The 23,257-nt window shown below is 41.2% G+C and overlaps 1 protein-coding gene across 2 annotated transcripts in view; it reads right to left on the bottom strand.

Annotated features, from left to right (window-relative positions):
* The window catches only part of znf362b (zinc finger protein 362b), a 28,444-nt gene extending 5,655 nt beyond the window's left edge, over positions 1–22,789 (bottom strand). Inside the window, exons 1-8 of one of the 2 annotated variants that reach the window (XM_084332762.1) lie at positions 22,691–22,789; positions 16,574–16,637; positions 15,968–16,223; positions 14,717–14,821; positions 12,094–12,439; positions 10,833–11,057; positions 8,108–8,186; positions 833–991 (exon numbers count right to left, since the gene is read on the bottom strand). In XM_084332762.1, coding sequence (XP_084188888.1) covers positions 833–991; positions 8,108–8,186; positions 10,833–11,057; positions 12,094–12,439; positions 14,717–14,821; positions 15,968–16,223; positions 16,574–16,636 — 1,233 coding nt within the window. In that variant the 5' untranslated portion in view covers position 16,637; positions 22,691–22,789. The remainder of the gene's footprint in view (positions 1–832; positions 992–8,107; positions 8,187–10,832; positions 11,058–12,093; positions 12,440–14,716; positions 14,822–15,967; positions 16,224–16,573; positions 16,638–22,690) is intronic. The other variant, XM_084332763.1, reaches the window with a different exon arrangement.
* Positions 22,790–23,257: the final 468 nt, after the last annotated feature.

The raw sequence follows: 23,257 nt of genomic DNA, 5'->3' as shown, positions 1-23,257 counted from the left end.
ACATTTTTTAATAAAGTTTACATAAGAAAATACAAATAAACATTTATTAAATCCTTTTGTGTTGTTATAGTTCAATGAAATAATGTAGATTAAGATTAATGTCTTATAGGGACTACTACTTTATTGTTTCACTGAGCTATAATTAACCTAACAAGGATTTAATGTCGTTGATTACATCACTGGTGGCCATATTCAAACTTAAAAAATCGAATTAAATTAATGTGTGCAAATCTAATGTTTTTGGATGTGTGTGAGATTATGTGCAAAAATAAATGAGCACTTTATTTTGGTGAAGTATTCAATCAAGCCACTGCTAGAAAGAAAAACACAATTCTGCAGTCATACTTTGTTGTCATTTAACTTTTATTAAGCTAGACCATATTGTTGGATCGAATCGTGAAATAAGCATATTGTCCCCATCCACTGTATATGGGGCTGTCCCTCAGCACAGTATGTAGAGGGGACTACAATTGTACCATTTGTCTGTCATACACTGAGATATGTTGTTGACATGTCTGTGCCATTTGTCACCAAGACAAATTCCTAATAAATTCTGACTCCGATCTCTTCAAAACAAACATATGGTAATTTGTCTAAAAGGCTTGATTTTTAGTATAGTCACTGAGGCGTATTGTCATTTGTCTAAAGGCTTTATTATACTCACTGAGGTGAATGGTCATTTGTCTAAAGGCTTTATTATACTCACTGAGGTGTATGGTCATTTGTCAAAAGGCTTTATTATACTCACTGAGGTGTATGGTCATTTGTCTAAAGGCTTTATTATACTCACTGAGGTGTATGGTCATTTGTCTAAAGGCTTTATTATACTCACTGAGGTGTATGCCCGGCCACACATACTACAGCAGTAGGCTTTAGCGTTTTTGATGGCGTGCGCCGACAAGTGGATCTGCAGTGACGCTGAATCCGAGTAGGCGCGGTAGCAGTTGGGACATTTGTACGGCTTGTCTTTATTGTGCTGCCTCTGGTGAGACTGGCGGGAAAGAAACGCACCAAGACAAACAAGAGATGTTAAGAGCAGTTCACACACATTTCAGATATATGACTTATGCCTGGTATCATAGAAGCCCTTCACCTGTTATTGTCTAACAGTACAATTACAACCCTTAGCATAGTTAGTGCTACCTCCTTTCAGACGATTCATCTGTTGGTTTGGTCTATATTAGACGATGAGTGTAACTGAGGGGTTACAAAACCCTGACTGTATTAAAGATTGTGATAGATTAAACCACTGCTAGTTATGTACTTTAATTACTGGCCAGACAGTACATCAAATATAGATGGTGAACACCCACAAGAATACGGCATTGACAAAGAAATAGTATTTGAGGGTAATTTATTATTATTAGGCAACGTTAGGTTACAGAATGAGAATTAGGGTCGCGCTTGTATGGCGAAGAATATACGTAAAGTCAGTCAATAGCATGAGTCACTAAGAATAGCAGGAATCCTACGATGGGTCTAAGTTGACACCACCTGTCGTATAGTAGCAACTATATAGGGCAACACTGGTACCGACTGGAGACAATGGGTTCCCTCCGGGGGTGTAAGGCCTGGAGGGTAGAGGAATGTTCGGGTACTCCGTCTGATTCAATGAGGAATAAAGAGACGAGTCGGTCCTTGTAAACTCCCTTGATCAGCAGCAAAGTAATAATTGTAATCCAGATGCTCGACAGCATTGATGACAGCTAGCCAGCCCCGTCCACGAGGCCGACCCGAGTTGTAATCCTCACGAGGTTGAATCCCAAACGATAGTGGAAATCAACGATGCTCTTCTCCGGGTACCACGTTCCAAATCAATATAATCCAACCAGTAATGGTTCTGCAATCGCCGACGCCGATTCTCCTGTGTACATGTCCAACGGTTCTCCGCCTAGGACTCCTCGGGTGTGGGCGACGTATTTAGGCCACACAGCCTGGTTAAGTACACTAGCTAAAGACACGACGAACCGCTGGGTAATACTACACACGAAAGAACTGTAGCCGCACGATATACAATAAATGAACGACTATTTACTTCACATTAGATTAAGTCGAACTCAACGTTACTTCATTAAACTCTGACACTTTTACCATTCTATTCGCACGCGGTTCTCAATGCTCTGTTTAGACGCAAGGTTGCTCACTTCACTGTTTTACCGAACTGCTGCTGTTCACACCTGCGCCGTATTTATACTTAAGTGAATATCTAGTCCCAACCTCAGTCCTTGTCTGGTATTACTACGCTGACTCCGGGCATGTTCCGACATGCCTGCAGTTGTCTTTGAACTTGCCGTTGGGGGCTTGCGCGCTGGCGCCTGGGGGCGCTGTCCAATAGGAGAGCGAATATTACTCTGGTCTGAACGCAGGTAAAGGGATATTCCGTGTATATATATAAATAATATACAAAGTATATCAAACAATAAAGGTAAATTCTCAGTTTAATCTGGCCCTTCACAACAATGAGTGTTTAATTATCAAAGTCAACTTTATTGTCATTTCCCATAATGTGCAAGATACAGACCATTCCCATGGTGTATATAAAAAGATCGACAATATAAACAAAGTAACCTATAGGACACTATAAACAAAGTAACATAGGACACAATGTAAACACACTATACAGGACTACCGGTATATACAATATAAACCGCTAAAAAATTTATGAATGAGTGAAATAAATATAGAGGTAAAAGAGAACTTCTAGCAGCAGTGGTAACCTAGTGAATATAAATAATGGCAGTAAAATAAAATAATGGCAGTAAAGGGGCAGTGTGTGTCTGTGTGATGTTGTGTCAATTATTTTTCCCATGCTGTATGCGGTATTCCCTGAAAAATGATAAGCCCATATCTGGTACGCACTAGATTTAAAAAGGGATATTTCACTTTAGTAGAACTTGTCAAAATGCAGCAGTCCCACTAGCGACCACTGCTGTCCCGGTTGCCTCCCAGGTGTCAGGCTCCTCATTCACTTCAATTCAGTTTGGGGACCTAGTCTAAATATCAGTATGATATATAAACAAATAATACAGCAATATTAACTCATTCCCCGCCATCGACGAGTATACTCGTTATAGCCCGCCAATCGTTGGACGCCAACAACGAGTATACTCGTTATTATGATTGTTATTTCTTTTATTCGCTATTTCCATTCATAAATAATCCAGGTATGCTGTGGGACTGTGTGGCAATGTGTCTGAGATCGCAAAGGTCCGATACCGCCGCTTGGTGGTATGCGGCCGATGTTGCACTCCCTTTGTGTCTCTGTGTGTGGGGCTGTGCGTCATTGAAAGTCATCCGGGCGGAGTATTCTTGTAACGTGGATCAAGATATACACCCGATCGCATTGAATCGCCTTCGGGACGCCAGAATCATTATGCTTTTGGGGGTTATGATGTGGGCCAAATGGACATACGATCTAGCAGATGGCAATCAAATAATTGGAATATTCTTTTTGGAGTCTCATCGGCCACAGGTAAGAGCAATTTAATGTCAATTCCAGCTTGGTTGTCCATTGTTTTCATAGCCAACGCCCTGATCCGCGTATGCTGTTGTACTAATGAATGCAGTTATTGACAATCAATTAATCAGAGACGACCCCTCCCCCCCTTTCATGCATGCATGATGGAACATAATATACCGATCATATGCATTTGAATTTTTAATTGTAGCATGTATAGGGACGAAATGCCAATGGATTAAGTATAATATGCGTCACGGCCAGTGATGCCGGTAACGCGTTACTAAGTAACGCGTTATTGTAATCTGATTACTTCCCCCGAAAATAGTAATCTAACGCGTTAATCTTTAAAAGCCAGTAATCTGATTGCAGTTACTTGTCCAAGTGGCTGTGCGTTACTATTTCGTTACTATCTCATCATAAATTCATAATGCAGGCGGAATGCAGTATTTTATTTCGTTTTCGACAGTCAAAAATACATGTTGAGCTGTTTTTCTTATTTGGGAGTGACGTGGTGTGGCAGTGAAAGGGTTACACAAGAATGTGTCCCGCGGCGTGACTGGACTCTCTGTCTGTGAGTGACTCTGCTTTGGCCCAATCACATTCCCCATCCACAGTCTGCGAATCAGAGGCAGAGTAGGGCGGGTCTTCACAGCACGTCATGTGACATATGCGCCAATCGTGTGACAGCAGGGCTCGTCTGCATTCGTCTGAGACTTCCACCCCAAAACGCTTGTCTAAACGAAGTGAAACCGTAGGAAGACTTTTGCGGTTTCTGTTCAGACTTCCACCCCAAAACGCTCGTCTAAACGTAGCCTCAGTCAAAATACTGTCTACCGCTAAAAACAGCACATCCAATTGCATTGAAAGCATCTGGAATCACAACACTAGCCGACGCTTCGACTAGGTACAGGAGGACTCGGAGGCCAGCCAAACAGCAAAAGAGAGAGATTGTTTCTTTCCCTATTGATTAATGTATATTTGATGGTGGCAGAGCAAAAGCTCTTATTTGCCAGATTTACAGTTAATTTACATGTTAAAGAGAGACTGATTGTATGTTTATAGAGAGACATTTATAAAAACAATTTAATAGTTACAGTTGATATAATTGAATAGTTCAGCCTGCATTTGTTAGATGTGAATGGATACACTGGTTTTGTAAAACCACTGGCTGGCTGCTCTAATGCTGTGAGCATCATAGACTGTTGCTTTACCATACTTGATGGTACAGAAGCTGAAGCACTAGTTTAACAATTTACGTTATGTGCAGAGAAACAAGTTAAAAACAATTTATGCACTTTCAATAAAGCGTTTAAAAAAAACTGTTGGGGGAACGACGACGACTTCGTAACCTAGTTACTTTCAAAGTAACTAAGTTACTCTGATAATCAAGTAATCAGTAAAGTAACTTGGATTACTTTTTAAATGAGTAATCAGTAATCAGTAATCGGATTACTTTTACAAGTAATCTGTGGCATCACTGGTCACGGCCTAATACTAGCCTTCCAGGAATTACCCGCCTAGACCACTCTAAAACTATACTTTTTTTATTCACCACGGTATAAAACGACAATGTATGGATGGAAAAATATTCCTTTTTCACATCTTGAACGATAGATACTCGATGTCAAATGGGCCATAGTATTGCATATATAGCTATATTATTTAAATAGTTATAGCCCTGCAAACAAGGTGAGCGACTCCCACCGTTTACAGCGCTGGTGGTAGCTGCTACAGGATGAGGCTAATGCATGGCAGAGAAAGAGTTAAACAGTAATATTGTTGTTTTTTTGTAGATGACTATAGATGGAGGTAAAACTGCTGATTTAAAGATGTCCTTCTGCATGATTGCATGTGGGGAAACACAATTTCACAGATAATTAAATCAACAAATCGACGAGTCGACTAATTCCTCTGACTATTACAGGGTTCCCACTCTTTTTGAGAAATATTTCCAGGACTTTTACAGGTATTTTTCTTGACAATCCAGGACAGCACTAGTATCAACACAACCACAGTTTTAGTCCTCCTCTTTTAACTCGATCAGCGCCAGAGGGCGCTGTGTAATGTGTGGCTAAAAGGCCAGCGTTCTAAAGTATAGGAATACGTGGCAGTGTTTGCAGGGCTATAACTATATTATAGCTATGGATACAATACTATTGCCCATTTGACATCGAGTATCTATCGTTCAATATGTGAAAAATAAGAAAAAATGTCATCCATACATTCCCGTTTTATACCGTGGTGAATATAAGTATGGTTTTAGGGTAATTCATGGGAGGCTGGTAATAGCCCCCAACGTGTATTATACTAAATGCATTGGCGTTCCGTCCCTACACACGCTACAATTAGAAAATCAAATGCATATGATAGGTATTATGTTCCATCATGAATGCATGAAAGGGTGGGGGGTAGTTTTTCGATGCTTTGATCGTCACCAACGGAATACGTTATGGACTAGCGTTACACCAGGGCTGTACGTTAACTTTTTTTGCACATAGCACTGGTGCTACAGAGGTTGATAGTTTTGTAGCACAGGCCAAAATCTTGTAGCACAAGTATAAAACGTGTTATATTTGTAACAGTCACAAATGTGCCTATTGTATTTGTGTTATTTAGTTGCAGTGCCATGTTTGGCTGTCATTTAGTATATCGCCATGTGTTATTATTACTATGATACTCTCATATGCTATTTTCAATTAATATCATAAACAACATAAGGAATATTAGCATAATTTTGAGTGGACTGAAGGAATGAGTCAGCGTTAATAGTTTTAAATGCAAATAATTTATTGAAACATAGAAGTGGGGTCGGTTGGGACACACACACACAATGGGGGACCCTGATGTAAACAAGACAAACGTCTTTCTCTGGTCTGCATCCCCTTAACAATTGTGTGTATTGAGCCGTACTGTACTGTACCCATTCTGCAATCTGTTAAATAAAGTTTTCATTCATTCATTCACACACACTGTTTCAACTCACCACCCCCGCATCATATTGTAGTCTAGTCTGTCTTCAAACTTCCACTCCTCTCGAAACTTGTTTATATTTGAATATCAACATTATCTGTCCATCCTCAGTTTACTATAATATACTCCTGTCCTGAGTCCTGACTAGTGACTTCATCGTCTTTCCAAACGCATGCACGCACACACACAGGGAAGGGGAGAGAGTGCCCCCCCATTTCCCTTTCCCCAGTCCACACTGTGTCTGCTGGCTCTGCACCTCTGCCTCTGATCAGGATTAGCTTGTTAGCTTGCTAACGTTGTAGTGATTGTAATGGTACATAAACGTTAATTTCAGGCGATGTGCGCATAAAGGAATGGCGACGGTGCAAAGCATGTAGATGCATTTGACCCGTTGCGAGAAAAAAAAAACACCACGGACTTATTTCGGGACGTGTAGGCGCACTGCTGTGTTAACGCAGCAGTGCGCACCAACCGACCAACGCGCTGCTCCTTGCAGAAGCACGGATAGGGCGGATATGACTCGTCGAGTTGTCACAAGAGTTTTTTCAAAATAAGAGTATCATATGCACCTGAACGTTGCTAGCTTTCGGAGCCTAGCTGGAGCTGCGCGTGGGCAGAAATGAGACCCGCTACAGGATTTTCAAAATAAGAGTATCTATATGAACCGAATCCCTATCGCACCAGTGCTATTGAAGTAAATCCATCCATCGCACAGACCGCTGTTGCTGTAGCACGTGCGATATATATGTCGCACTGTACTGCCCTGGTTACACACATACGCTCGGATCGCAATGAAGGCATGCTTTGATCAACGCAAGATTGATATCATATAGCCCTTACCTTGACTAGGATCTGTCCCAAAAAGAATATTCCAATTATCTGATCGCGAGTCCCAGTATTGGTGTCGATCGTGTAGCAAACATAATCCGCCATACATCATCCATCTGGAGCATTTGACGCTCCTCAAGCCGATCGGGACAACCGCTCCCCTTGCCCGACATGCAAAAGTCCACCCGGACCTATATAATCGACGCACAGCCCAAGACAGAGTTTCAAAGGGTGCTCGATACCGCCGCCTGGTAGGATGCGGCCGGTATTGCACTTTTGGGATCTCAGACTCATTCCCTATGATAACACCAAGCTCCCTGGATGGATAATGAATGGAAATATCGAATAAAAAAAATAACGATGAAACCCAACTTTTCTCGGGTTTGGCGTCCATTGAGTTAATGATGCAAGGTTCATGATGAAGACCGTTCATTACAGGTGACTGCTACGCCCATCACTGCTAACGGTAACAATAGGGTAATCTGGCCTCTTTAGCACTGGTATGTTTTTGTTTATTTTTATTTATTTATTTAAGTGTATTATTTTAAGTTAATTAGGTGTGGGCCAAACTTGGCCTACAGGCCCCAAATTGGGCGGTGCTGCTATCCTACCAACAGTCGAGTTTCAAACTAAATATACATCTAGGTTTACATACAGTAGACAATCTAATACAATATAAACATTTCAGTACAACATCGGTACTGGAAATCTAGTCTCTGAATTTCCAGGTTTTTTCAGGAAGAGTGGGAACCCTGTATTAGTCATCTAAGAATGGCTTTAGTCTGGGACAGAACCTAAGTACTTGATGTTGCGATGAACACTGAACCAGAGTAATTATGAGACACAAACCTGGAGGTTAGAGAGCTGGGTGAAGGCCTTTTCACATCCAGGATGGGCACACTTGTACGGCCTGTCACCAGTGTGGATTCTGTGGTAGAATGTAGGGTGGAAACATTCAAGGAAGAATAAATTAAATATTTTTGGACTCTTGGAAGTGACGGGGGAAAATATTGCAGTTGAAATCAACAGATGTTAAAGGGGAATGCCACCCATTTTAAGAATTCATATGTTCTTCCTCTGCCCCAGGACAGTGTCAGGCAGTATTTGTGAACATGCACCACTCTCTTCTAAAGCTAGAAATCGGAGAGAGAACCCTCCAATTGGCAACTGGGATGTAAAATCTGGGGCTGCTCCATAGACAATGGAGCTCTGACTTTATGAGGCCATAAAATGTTTGTGTGAGCTCTTACACCCAAATTAGGTTTATATTCTAGCATTGATCGAAATCTGAACCAGAATTAATACCTAATTTGGGTTTTATGGCTTTAGGTTGGGTATCGTTTTATTTTTTTATTCATCCAGATGCCAAAATGGATACTTCAAAACGATGCTGGTTCCTGGTTCTAAAATCTATACTTTAACTTGCTTGTTTCAAAAATGGAATGCATCTTGTATCATATACTGTAACCCGTAAATTACATGTGTAACTCACTCGCTCGCTCAGTTCCTTCTGTCCTGCCTCTGAAAGCCTGCAACCAGGGGACAGTCCCTCAGCTCTGTCCTTCTGTCCTGCAACCAGGGGACAGTCCCTCAGCTGTTCCTTCTGTCCTGCAACCAGGGGACAGTCCCTCAGCTCTGTCCTTCTGTCCTGCAACCAGGGGACAGTCCCTCAGCTCTGTCCTTCTGTCCTGCAACCAGGGGACAGTCCCTCAGCTCTGTCCTTCTGTCCTGCAACCAGGGGACAGTCCCTCAGCTGTTCCTTCTGTCCTGCAACCAGGGGACAGTCCCTCAGCTGTTCCTTCTGTCCTGCAACCAGGGGACAGTCCCTCAGCTCTGTTCCTTCTGTCCTGCAACCAGGGGACAGTCCCTCAGCTCTGTCCTTCTGTCCTGCAACCAGGGGACAGTCCCTCAGCTCTGTTCCTTCTGTCCTGCAACCAGGGGACAGTCCCTCAGCTCTGTCCTTCTGTCCTGCAACCAGGGGACAGTCCCTCAGCTCTGTTCCTTCTGTCCTGCAACCAGGGGGACAGTCCCTCAGCTCTGTCCTTCTGTCCTGCAACCAGGGGACAGTCCCTCAGCTCTGTTCCTTCTGTCCTGCAACCAGGGGACAGTCCCTCAGCTCTGTCCTTCTGTCCTGCAACCAGGGGACAGTCCCTCAGCTCTGTCATTCTGTCCTGCAACCAGGGGACAGTCCCTCAGCTCTGTCCTTCTGTCCTGCAACCAGGGGACAGTCCCTCAGCTCTGTCCTTCTGTCCTGCAACCAGGGGACAGTCCCTCAGCTCTGTCCTTCTGTCCTGCGACCAGGGGGACAGTCCCTCAGCTCTGTCCTGCAACCAGGGGGACAGTCCCTCAGCTCTGTCCTTCTGTCCTGCAACCAGGGGACAGTCCCTCAGCTCTGTCCTGCAACCAGGGGACAGTCCCTCAGCTCTGTCCTGCAACCAGGGGACAGTCCCTCAGCTCTGTTCCTTCTGTCCTGCCACCAGGGGACAGTCCCTCAGCTCTGTCCTGCAACCAGGGGACAGTCCCTCAGCTCTGTTCCTTCTGTCCTGCAACCAGGGGACAGTCCCTCAGCTCTGTTCCTTCTGTCCTGCCACCAGGGGACAGTCCCTCAGCTCTGTTCTTCTGTCCTGCCACCAGGGGGACAGGCCCTCAGCTCTGTCCTTCTGTCCTGCAACCAGGGGACAGTCCCTCAGCTCTGTCCTGCAACCAGGGGACAGTCCCTCAGCTCTGTTCCTTCTGTCCTGCCACCAGGGGACAGTCCCTCAGCTCTGTTCCTTCTGTCCTGCAACCAGGGGACAGTCCCTCAGCTGTCCTTCTGTCCTGCGACCATGGGGACAGGCCCTCAGCTCCAACACATGTCTGCACCGCACTGCTTACAATATGTACAGTATATTTAATTGTCTAGTTGTACTTTATCCATGGAAACATTTATCCGCTAGAAAAATATATATAATCGTAATAAAACCTTTTTTTGTTTCACTGGCTGTCCCTGTATCTTCACTAGCTCGTTCTGGTTCAGGATCTGAATTCCATCTTTCAGTTTCATGTACTTCTGAAACTGCTTGATGTGCTGAAGCACTGTACACAGGGGTAGAGGCCTATTTTTCTTAAAATATGACCGTTTCAAAAACGCGTCGTCATCTACTGTAGTCTGTACTGCGTGCTGGAGACAGAGGAGAGAGACACTTGAACACTTAGTTTAACTTGTGCAGCAGATTAAATTAGAGACTTGAGATACTGGGACGGACAATGTACACAAATCTTGAAAGAAGTTTTTTTCATTTGCAAATCACACCAGTCCGACAAAAAAGGAAATTAATTAAGTAAAAAGGTGCCAAATGCGACCAATCATTGCTGCGGTCATCGTCTGTTTCAGTAAAGAGAACCGTTTTGCTTTTGTCCGTCACTTTTGAAGTACATGCGAGACTGCTGGCTGGGCGGCATTCCCCTTAACCCATTGAAACCGGGAAACACATTTGTGTGTATATGCAGCCTATATAATGCATTATTAGCAGGCGTTTTAGGTCTAAATGGGGAAACGTGTTCTCCTTGTGTCTTGTTACATGACTACACTGACCTGGTGTGCTGCTGCAGATGTGAGAGCTGGCGGAACGAGTTCTCGCAGTAGGAGCAGTGGTAGGGTTTGATTCCCAGGTGGATGCGCAGGTGCTGGGCCAGGTAGGAGGCATTGGCAAACGACTTGGAACAGTGGGGACACTTGTGTGGCTTGGCCTCTGTGTGGGTCTTGGAGTGCATCTGCATGTCTGACTTGGTGAAGAAGGTGAGCGGGCACACTTTACATCTGGGGCATGGATGGAGAGACGGAACATTGACAACCAAGACCATCGGTGCTTCAACACGTTACTCTCTTGCCTCAAATGGTCTGGTGAGACACAGTATGCACATTATGTGTATGTTCTGTGCATGTATCCCCTCCCTACTTCCCATGTCCCCCAAGTGGAATGCATGCTGCTAGTTGGACAGTCCCTGGTTCTCTGCTGTTTTCAAAAAGAAAATGTCTGCTCGCTCCCTCGTAAAACCTTCTCTTTTTCTACCTAAAGCTGAACCTACAGTAAAATGTGTTTCTGACGCGATTTTACACATGAAATAAAACATGCAATTGCTGGATCTCAAGTCATATTTGACCTGCAACGCCTAGTTTGACAATTTCATCTGAACATAGTTCAATCCCTATGTAAGCATCCAGTAGTGCGACATCTAGTGGCAAAACAAAACACTGTCACTTTAATGATGTGCTGTTAAAGGAAAACACCAACATTTTGGGAAATTAGCTTATTTGCCATCTACCCTGGAGTTAGACAAGAAGATACATGCCTTTTTCTTCTCTGTGCATGCAGTAGGAGTAGGAAGACGTTGGGAACTAGGCTAATGGAGGACCCTACTTCCAGTGACTGATGCTAAGCTAGGCTAACGGTGCCCGTCTTCCTACTCCTACTGCATGCACAGAGAAGAAAAAAGGTATGTATCTTCTTGTCTAACTCCAGGGTAGATGGCAAATAAGCTAATTTCCCAAAATGTTGGAGTTTTCCTTTAAGCCAATATGTCGACAAGTTCTGTAAATGCCTCACTCAGTGTCTCTATACCAGTACTATACATACAATGCCACAGTACCAGAGCAGAGTGTTATTTAAAACTATTGCCAAAGATTCAAGATTCAATACCAAAATAGTGTTGTTAATCGTCTTTCAGTGGGATCATATCATTATGAAATTGTGATATCGAAGTATGCAATTCTGCTGTCTAAATGACTGCTAACCAGATATTTACTAGAATTTCTCAAAGAACAAAGAAGTCGTTAAAACATCATGGGTCCCGACCTGTAGGTTTTGCCCTCTTTGGGGGCAATAGTGATACAGCCTTGGTCAGCTAAGATGGGGTATGGCACCACCAGCAGAGGACCAGAGTTCTCAGCCTTGATCTTCTTGCGGCCCCGGGGGGCCTTGGGTGGGGGTCCCAGGAGTCCTGCCAGGCCCCCAGCTTTCATGTGCTCCATGCCAGGGCCACTGGCCAGCCCAGAGATGATGTTGAGGCAAGGCGCTCCACCTAGGCGGTTCTGACTACTGGAGGTCAGGGTGGTGGGGGTCAGGGCCTCTGATGTGATGTGGCCCTCGGGTCGGGATGTTGGGGTCAAACCTGCAGTGTTGGGAATGAAGAATGGCGTCCCTGGAAAAGATTCCTAATCAAACTGAAATGACTGAAATCACACCTGAGGTTCATTTTGAAATGGAAAACATTCCTAATCAAGCTGAAATGACTGAAATCACACCTGAGGTTCATTTTGAAATGGAAAACATTCCTAATCCACCCGAAATTACTAAAATAACACCTGGGGTTCATTTTGAAATGGAAAGCTAACAGCTTTTGGTGTGAAAGCCAAGTTGCTAAGTCCGGCAGGCGGTTTGGAGGCTGTAAGCTGATCAGGTGTAATTGTGAAGAATCTGGTGGCTTGCAGATGCTCTGTATAGAGCAGGGGTGGCCAATCAGTCAGAGACTAAGAGCTACAAAAATGACTGGTACCACAAAGAGCCACACCATATACCAGCGTTTCTCAACCTTTTTTTCAGTCACGGCACCCTTTATGTGTTTATAGGTCCCACCCTCTGGCCTCTGATGTTGCTAATGTCTTTTTTATTTGGGCCTCACCTCTTAAGCCCGAGCGGCCCGAGTGGTCCGGTACTGGACCGCAAATGACATCAGGCCATAAATCCATCTCTACAGAATGTATGAATTAATGTTGCGTTTTCTTTTCAAATGTAGCCAAGAGTAAAGACCCTAACCCTGTCAAAACAGCAGTCAAAGTGTATATTTTCAGCATTACGTTTGTTTACCAATGATTGTAACTGTTATTAATGAAATATATGATTATAGAAATCTCAGGGCATTGAGTCGGAAACCGGCGCATATTGACAGGACGAAGTGGCGCAGCCAAAAGTGAGTGTAGTCTTTTGAAGGAAGAGACCCAGGGCTTTTGATGAATTTTTTAATGAAAAACTACCCTACCCAGCTCACGCCAGCCCCTGTCAATCATCTGACTTCTGGATTAACTTTTTTATTTCTCTTATTTTTCGGGATTATCTCCCACAAACCTGAACGTGATTGCCATAATACAGAACACAATTAGTTTGTCTACCTTTTTGTGAACGTCTAGCAAAAAACGGCGTTGCAATCTGATAAAAGATTTGAGAAATGTACATTATAAAAAAAGTAACTGTACTTGTGAATCACGCCTGGTGATACTAAATCCAGATTGAATTCTGCCATTGGAAAGGGGAGATTTGGCCCGATCCATAGATGTGTGACTTGGCCATAATAAGGTAATTTATAGGCCTGATATTCTATAATCATATTTCAAATTGCATGTGTCCGGATGGCAGAATTCAGTACTGTATCTACAAAACCTTCTGTTTAATCATCTTCCCTTTATTAATTTGCTTAGATTTTTCAGGTCTGGTCAATTTTAGCATTGTGTTATTCAGTCAAAGATAAAAAAAAAAATATATATAATTGAATTGATATTCTCCTTTGGTTCATAAAGATTTACTCAAGCCTAGTAACATACACAATATTTCTGACACTGGGAATACATTCCCTGAGATCCATAGATGTCCCTAGAATCAGATACCAAGAACATGCAAATTAACCATTTAAAAAAAGAAGTCTGTAAATGTTTATTCTACGTCTTATGGAATGAATGACAAAACATTGGCGGGCAAAGAGCTGCATGCGGCTCGCGAGCCGCGGGTTGGCCACCCCTGGTATAGAGGCTCTGTATATAGGTTCTGTATAGAGGCTCCATATAGAGGCTCCATATATAATAATAATAATTAATAATAATAATAAATCAAATTTCTATAGCGCCTTTCATGAAACCCAAGGTCGCTTTACAATCAAGAGGGCTGGGGAAAGGGGGCAATAGAAAAAATAAATAAAAAGGGGAGGATGAGGGCAGGTAAGGGATAATGAACCTAATCTAATCTAAACGAACTAATGTGGAAAAGCCTTGGTGAAGAGGTGTGTTTTGAGAGCAGTTTTGAAAGTGTACAGGGTTGGGGCGTTGCGGATTTCAGGGGGGAGAGTGTTCCAGAGGGTAGGGGACGCCACGCTGAAGGCGTATAATTCTCTGTATAGAGGCTCCATATATAGGTTCTGTATATAGGTTCTGTATAGAGGCTCCATATAGGTTCTGTATAGAGGCTCCATATAGAGGTTCTGTATAGAGGCTCCGTATATAGGTTCTGTATATAGGTTCTGTATAGAGGCTCCATATATATGTTCTGTATAGAGGCTCCATAGGACGAGGAATTGAACCCAGGTCTCTGCGGTGGAGTGATACCACTTTCCATTTCATTGGCATGTTAAAAAACGATTCACTATACAGTTTGACTAAGGCCATCGTCTCCCATTTCCCCCCAGAAGGCAGAGAGGAATAAGCTGCTGTACCTGAGCGATGGTTGACTCTGCCTTGTTGCTCTCCCAGCTGTCTCATGTGCCAGTCTTCCCACAGTCCTTTGGCCTTGACTGCTGACTTGTCGTCCATATTTGACTCTGGGAAATATATCAGGTAATGGCAGTTAAAATCAGGAGTGGAAAGTAACTTTCTCAAGTACTGTACTAAATAAAGTGAGGGCAAAAAAAAAGGTGCTATAGAATTCTACAAGTTTATGTAATAATTTATTAAAAGAAATATATAAATAATAATAATAATAATAATAATAATAATAATAATAATAATAATAATAATAATAATAATAATAATAATAATAATAATAATAATAATAATAATAATAATAATAATAATAATACATCCACAGAGCTTTTATAAATGTGTTGAATAAAAGTATTGCTTTTCCCCCAAAAAACTATTGATTAATGAATTTATAATTGTTTTTAAAGTTTGGCGGGTCCAAAATTAATGTTGTTGTTTACGTGTTGTGTGCATGTATCCCCTCCCTACTTTCCATTTCCTCCACATGGAAATGGATGCATCTGATTGGATGAATAATGTGCTGGTGCTCTCGTGTGACATCTAGTGGCTGAATTCTTTACACCAAACAATGGTGTTTTTTACACCACTAAATGTATCTAGTTACTTCTAATAAAAGGTGTTTTGCATACAAGACTTAAAGTGGTACAAAACTAGTGCAACTATACAATAATAACTTTTGATACTCGAGTACATTTTATAGTGATTTAAAGTAATATGTGCAGATATACTAAAGAAAACGCATGCAGTGCATGTTTTTTCCAAATATTTGTTTCCATCTTTCTGTGTTTCGAGTGAATATTATAATTTATAATATTTATGTTCATTTAAGTTCAGAAATTTTGTGTCTGATTTGTTATCATTCAATTGTTGTATTTTATGAGATGCAAAATCATAAAATAATCATAATATAGTATCAGCCATTGAACCCCCTGCTCTCTAAATATCAGAGTTGGCCACTGAACAATGTTGGTCGACCACTAACATTTACTATGAAGTAGTAAATACTTTTACTGGAGTACTGTTGTAATGATATTTTTACTTAACTAAAAGATCTGGGTACTTCTGGGTACTAGTGAGAAATCTTCATAGCCTTGTCTATCTTTTATAGTAAGAACCTTCATAGCCTTGTCTATTTTTATAGTGAGAACCTTCATAGCCTTGTCTATCTTTATAGTAAGAAGAGTGGGCATCAGACAAGCCGGTACCTGGCCCAGAGGTGGAGGGAGGCCGGGCGTGCAGGGCTATGTCAGGCTGACCAGAGCCCTGGGACTGGGGGTGGTGTCCGGGCAACTGCTGGGGCTTGAGCATCGGCATGCCATGCTGCGTGATGCCATCCGAGGGCGAAGATGGCATTAGCAGGGACTGCTGGGAAGGGGCAGAAGTGGGAGGCAGGTGCAAGGGTCGGATCTTCTCGGCCATCAGCTGCTCCTTGATCTTGTTAATGAGCACCAGGTTATCCAGCTGAAAGGGTTAATGTGTTCATGCTCAACAGTTGCCGTGTGTGAATGTCATCTGACGCGAGACGCATCCAAAGTCAGGAGCACTGAGTGCAACTCCAATGTGGTTCAACAGCTGTTATGATGAGCTCTTAATCGATACAGATTACAGGTCTCAGGGTTTCATCCATGAGAAAGAACTACAAGTCAAAACAAATTCTTCATTAATGAAAATAATTGTGGAAATAATATGAATTCCCTATTCACGCCAGGGATTGATACCAAATGACTGAAAAGACATTCACACGTGGACACAAATGGCAATGGAAGATGAAATGTTTCCATGCTTAAGTGTTGCGAGTAACACAGTCTTACCTGGCCTGGCATTGAGGGAGGTGGAGGCCAGAAATAGGGGTTGTTGAATCGAGGCTCTGCCATCCTGAGAGAAAAACAAACCAAACAAAACCCTTTCTTTTTAGTGATATTCAAATGTTAACATAATGAAGTAACTAGGGATGCACTAATGCCACTTCTTCACTGCCGATAACAATGCTTGAAATGAAGGCCTCCCCAATGTCATGTGGACTGGGGATGTAACGGTATGAAATGTCACAGTATGGTATGGTATCTATCTACCAAAATATATACAGTATGTTAAATTGCAATTCAATATTGTTAGCAACTTGAAATGTGATGTTTAATTTCTTCCCCTGGCTGTCACCATAATGTAACCCTTGAATGTAGTGGCGTGCGTAGCCATGCATGCACATCGTGCAACATAAATGTATGGGAAAGGCTTATGGTAAATGGCTGCATTTATATAGCGCTTTTATCCAAAGCGCTTTACAATTTGTTCCTCACATTTGACCCATTCACTCACACATTCACACACCGACGGCGGAGGCAACCATGCAAGATCCCAACCTGCTTATCAGGAGCAATTAGGGGTTAAGTGTCTTGCTCAAGGACACTTCAACACGGTGCCCGGGAGGAGCGGGAATCGAACCGGGAACCTCTGGATTACCAGACAACTGCTCTACCTCCCGAGCCACTGCCACAAATTACGCTGTCACTTATGGTTCAGAACCGTGGTTGCTTGATACCGCTATATACCTCAAAATGGTACACCGTTACGTCCCTACTGTGGACGATACAATTGTGTCTGGGACAGTACACAACAGATTTAGGAATAACCCTGGGACAGTAGATAAAAAGGCTTAATGCATACAGTATATACAGACACATGTTTGGATTTATGACAGTTCTTCAGATCTGTAGTTTGGGGCGATTCTGGGATGTTTGTGGGAAAAAAGAATTGTAAGCCCTGATCCGCCAATACCAATTGGCCAATAGCCACTCGTTGGACACATATTATGGGATAGATCTAACATGCTTCTATGAGCCACAAATTCACTTTGATTTCTGACAAGAAACACTTGGTATGGGGAAATTCTCTGATACTACATATAGCCGTATACATAGTATTAGATACAAGTTATCACTCCCTCCAGGTAACACACAACTCCATGGTTCTTCAGATACCGGTGAATTGTACAAAAAGTATATACACAATGTAACACATAGGCCTACATAAATAATACAAGTACACCTGTAGACAGTGGAACACTAATATGCATTGCTATATGACGCAAATAAAAGTAAAACATACCTCGCATTCGCATACCATAATCGTGAGGAAATGAGATTATGATTTTTCCACTTGAGAGAAACAAAACTCCACAAAAACACAATAAAAAATGATGATCAAATTACATAATTAGTCACATCTTCATGCATCATCTGTGTGTGCTTACTGCTTTTTAGCGTGAGCCCCACCTGTGCAGCACCAAAAGGTGTTGGTGTGCAATGTCTAAAAATATGCCTGTGCAACACAAACAAAAGATTTACTTTACGCACGAACAAAATAATTGTCCAATGAAACTAGAACCGTACTGGAGGTTCCATACCAGTATCTATCCATGTTCAACTGAGCGAGCAGCAACTCCTGATGCAACACGTTTAACACAACAACTTCATCTAGCTACACGTTTAACACAAACAACTTCATCTAGCAACACTTTTAACACAAACAACTTCATCTAGCAACACTTTTAACACAACAACTTCATCTAGCTACACGTTTAACACAAACAACTTCATCTAGCAACACTTTTAACACAAACAACTTCATCTAGCAACACTTTTAACACAAACAACTTCATCTAGCAACACTTTTAACACAAACAACTTCATCTAGCAACACTTTTAACACAACAACTTCATCTAGCTACACGTTTAACACAAACAACTTCATCTAGCAACACTTTTAACACAAACAACTTCATCTAGCAACACTTTTAACACAAACAACTTCATCTAGCAACACTTTTAACACAACAACTTCATCTAGACGTTTAACACAAACAACTTCATCTAGCAACACGTTTAACACAAACAACTTCATCTAGCAACACTTTTAACACAACAACTTCATCTAGACGTTTAACACAAACAACTTCATCTAGCTACACGTTTAACACAAACAACTTCATCTAGCAACACTTTTAACACAACAACTTCATCTAGACGTTTAACACAAACAACTTCATCTAGCTACACGTTTAACACAACAACTTCATCTAGCTACACGTTTAACACAACAACTTAATCTAGCAACATGTTTAACACAACAACTTCATCTAGCTACACATTTAACACAAACAACTTCATCTAGCTACACGTTTAACACAAACAACTTCATCTAGCAACACGTTTAACACAACAACTTCATCTAGTAACATGTTTAACACAACAACTTCATCTAGTAGCAACACTTTTAACACAACTTCATCTAGCAACACGTTTAACACAAACAACTTCATCTAGCAACACGTTTAACACAACAACTTCATCTAGTAACATGTTTAACACAACAACTTCATCTAGTAGCAACACGTTTAACACAACAACTTCATCTAGCAACACTTTTAACACAACAACTTCATCTAGCAACACGTTTAACAACAACTTCATCTAGCAACACTTTTAACACAACAACTTCATCTAGCAACATGTTTAACACAACAACTTCATCTAGCAACACGTTTAACACAACAACTTCATCTAGCAACACGTTTAACACAACAACTTCATCTAGCAACATGTTTAACACAAACAACTTAATCTAGCAACATGTTTAACACAACAACTTCATCTAGTAGCAACACTTTTAACACAACAACTTCATCTAGCAACACGTTTAACACAACAACTTCATCTAGCAACATGTTTAACACAACAACTTCATCTAGTAGCAACACTTTTAACACAACAACTTCATCTAGCAACACGTTTAACACAACAACTTCATCTAGTAACATGTTTAACACAACAACTTCATCTAGTAGCAACACTTTTAACACAACTTCATCTAGCAACACGTTTAACACAACAACTTCATCTAGCAACACATTTAACGCAACAACTTCATCTAGCAACATGTTTAACACAAACAACTTCATCTAGCAACATGTTTAACACAACAACTTCATCTAGTAGCAACACTTTTAACACAACAACTTCATCTAGCAACACGTTTAACACAACAACTTCATCTAGCAACATGTTTAACACAAACAACTTAATCTAGCAACATGTTTAACACAACAACTTCATCTAGTAGCAACACTTTTAACACAACAACTTCATCTAGCAACATGTTTAACACAACAACTTCATCTAGAAACACGTTTAACACAACTTCATCTAGCAACATGTTTAACACAAACAACTTAATCTAGCAACATGTTTAGCACAACAACTTCATCTAGTAGCAACACATTTAACACACCAACTTCATCTAGCAACACATTTAACACAACAACTTCATCTAGCAACACATTTAACGCAACAACTTCATCTAGTAGCAACACGTTTAACACAACAACTTCATCTAGCAACACGTTTAACACAAACAACTTCATCTAGCAACATGTTTAACACAACAACTTCATCTAGCAACATGTTTAACACAACAACTTCATCTAGCAACATGTTTAACACTACAACTTAATCTAGCAACATGTTTAACACAACAACTTCAGTAGCAACACGTTTAACACAACAACTTCATCTAGCAACACGTTTAACACAACAACTTCATCTAGCAACACGTTTAACACAACAGCAACACGTTTAACACAACAACTTCATCTAGCAACACGTTTAACACAACAACTTCATCTAGCAACACGTTTAACACAACAACTTCATCTAGCAACACGTTTAACACAACAACTTCATCTAGCAACACGTTTAACACAACAGCAACACGTTTAACACAACAACTTCATCTAGAACACGTTTAACACAACAACTTCATCTAGCAACACGTTTAACACAACAACTTCATCTAGCAACACGTTTAACACAACAACTTCATCTAGCAACACGTTTAACACAACAACATCATCTAGCAACACTTTTAACACAACAACTTCATCTAGCAACACGTTTAACACAACAACTTCATCTAGTAGCAACATGTTTAACACAACAACTTCATCTAGTAGCAACATGTTTAACACAACAACTTCATCTAGCAACACGTTTAACACAACAACTTCATCTAGCAACATGTTTAACACAACAACTTCATCTAGCAACACGTTTAACACAACAACTTCATCTAGCAACACGTTTAACACAACAACTTCATTTAGCCTAAATTACCTAGAAAATCAGATGTATCATGTAAGACGATCTGTAATATGCTTTTTACTGATATTTCAAGGCAGCGCAGCGATAGAAATAGGGAGCACTCCGATGACCGGCCTCTGATCTGTATTGATTTATTCTAAATACCAGATTGATGATGGCCTACTGGCCTTCCGCGTTCTAGGATAGCCTACTCCAATCAAATTATGTGGTATAAAATAGAAAACCCTAGCCCTTTCCATTATCTGTTCGCCACCATGTAGTATGTTGTATTACATTACTACCACTATTGAAAACATACCTGTGAGTCAATTAAATACCAAGTATCATTGGCAATTACAAAAGGCTCACCATATCGTTCATTATGCAGTTCCCATGCTGCGTGATGAGTGTCAGACCCATCTCTGGTCACACATGACAAGATAACCAGTTATTTATAATGAGCCTGTCCCAGAGTTAGACTGTGTTCCTGTATTTTGTACATGCATACTTCTTTTTCAATATATAACAGTATGTGAAATCTAGTGGATGCCTCCAGGACCAATTATAAAAGGTTTAAAGTGTATAATAACATATCAACTAATTTGGAGGAAATTACCACTGACATCATGCTATTTGCTATATAAACACATATAAGATGACAGTACTAATCATTTAAATTAACTTTTTAAATTATTAATTTCATGAAACCATGTACCTTAATATACAAACAAAATCTGAATTGACAACCAAAATCAAAACATTTTGCCTGGGGTACCTTGCCGTTTGTGGGATCATTATGTCCAGTGCCTAGGTTTACAGCGAGTTTACAGATAATCATGCAGTGTCTGATTAATTGCATTTCATCATTCATTGATGCCATCAGCACCTTTCCAGTCCACCACACATGTTCAAACTGTCACCCTCATCGAAGTGAATAGATTAACTGTATTTTTGGTTATCCTACTCATAAAGAAGATGTATCTATATAGTCATCTAAACTATTTAGCACAGCTAGACATTCTCTATATAAATAACTAATGCTACTAAGCCATCTATTATGTGGATACGAATTATTCCAAATAAGAACAGGTCGCCCTGCTGCTGCTGCAAAAAAAGGCGTTAGAAAACTTTTCATCTTTTGACTTCGGCATCTTGACCGCGTCTGACCATCTGGTGGTCAGTAGTCATGATGACTATTGTGCGCTGCGGCCTCGCTCTGCGCCTCAGACATTCTCAGACAGTTTAGTTAAAACATTTCCAGACAAAAGAGAAACAAAAATGGCAGCCTTATTTTTATAAGGCGGGACGCCATATTCTGCACACGCCAAAATTAGGAACATGAACATGATATCGTGAGGAAGTGAGGGGGCGACGCGAACACAAAGGTGTGTTTATCATGTCAAGGCATGAACGATTGTTTACGGCGAATTGCAGGTTTGAATAGCCCGGCCTCCCCACCTCTTAAAAAAACTGACACTTCCTACAACCATGCCTTGCAAGGATAGCACGGCGATAGGTAAGAGATGCAGACGCGAGATAAATATTTTGATAAAACAACATAATCGACGCGTAAAGGTCATAACGTAGCCAGCGGACACCGCCAGGTCCCCTGAAAGACGTTGTGCCATCTTTACCAAAATTCCACTTTTGGTATTTTTTTTTTTTTACATTCTGCAACTTTTTGACGAATCAAGGGACAGCTATTGCATTTTGTGCATAATGCACGCATTTTGAGGCTATTGCTTATTACAGTATTGCACTAGTATAAAGACATGGAAAGACGTGCAGAAATACCTTATGTCCCGATTGCAGATATTGTCTTGCGAGTATAGCTATATTATAAAAGGTTCTTTCTGCCTGCTAGTTCCAATCCGTCCAGCGCTTCCGGGTCGCTTTGTTCACTTCTGGGTGCTTCGGGCTGTCAGTCAGACGGGGGATTCTGCTGTTATTGTGTGTTTAGTTAACCCATGTTTATATACCGTTATGTTTTGTCTTTGTAAAATATACAGCGCATTTTTTGTTTGTTTAGCGCAAATAATCTGTATCCATGCCTGACAAGGCTATAGCCTAGCATCTGAAATGTATACTCTCTTTTCTGGACTCTTTTTGTATCACAAACAGTACTGTATTTGCAAATCTGGTATGTCATAAATGTATAGATGTAGCAGTACTGTCTATCTGTATGTCGTGTATGTCATGATATGATGAATTGAAAATGGGGGGCCCTGATGTAAACAAGACAAAAGTCTTTCTCTGGTCTGCATCCCATTAACAATTGTATGTATTGAACTGTACTGTACCCATTCTGCAATCTGTTAATAAAGTTGTCAATATTCCAATGTACAGTTTTGCTTGTTTGTA

Source organism: Notolepis coatsorum, assembly GCF_963971535.1.
Source record: "Notolepis coatsorum genome assembly, chromosome: 17".
Classification (NCBI taxonomy): Eukaryota; Metazoa; Chordata; class Actinopteri; order Aulopiformes; family Paralepididae; genus Notolepis; species Notolepis coatsorum.
The sequence above is the reverse complement of the archived record's forward strand: the minus strand, read 5'-3'. Positions and strand labels throughout refer to the sequence as shown.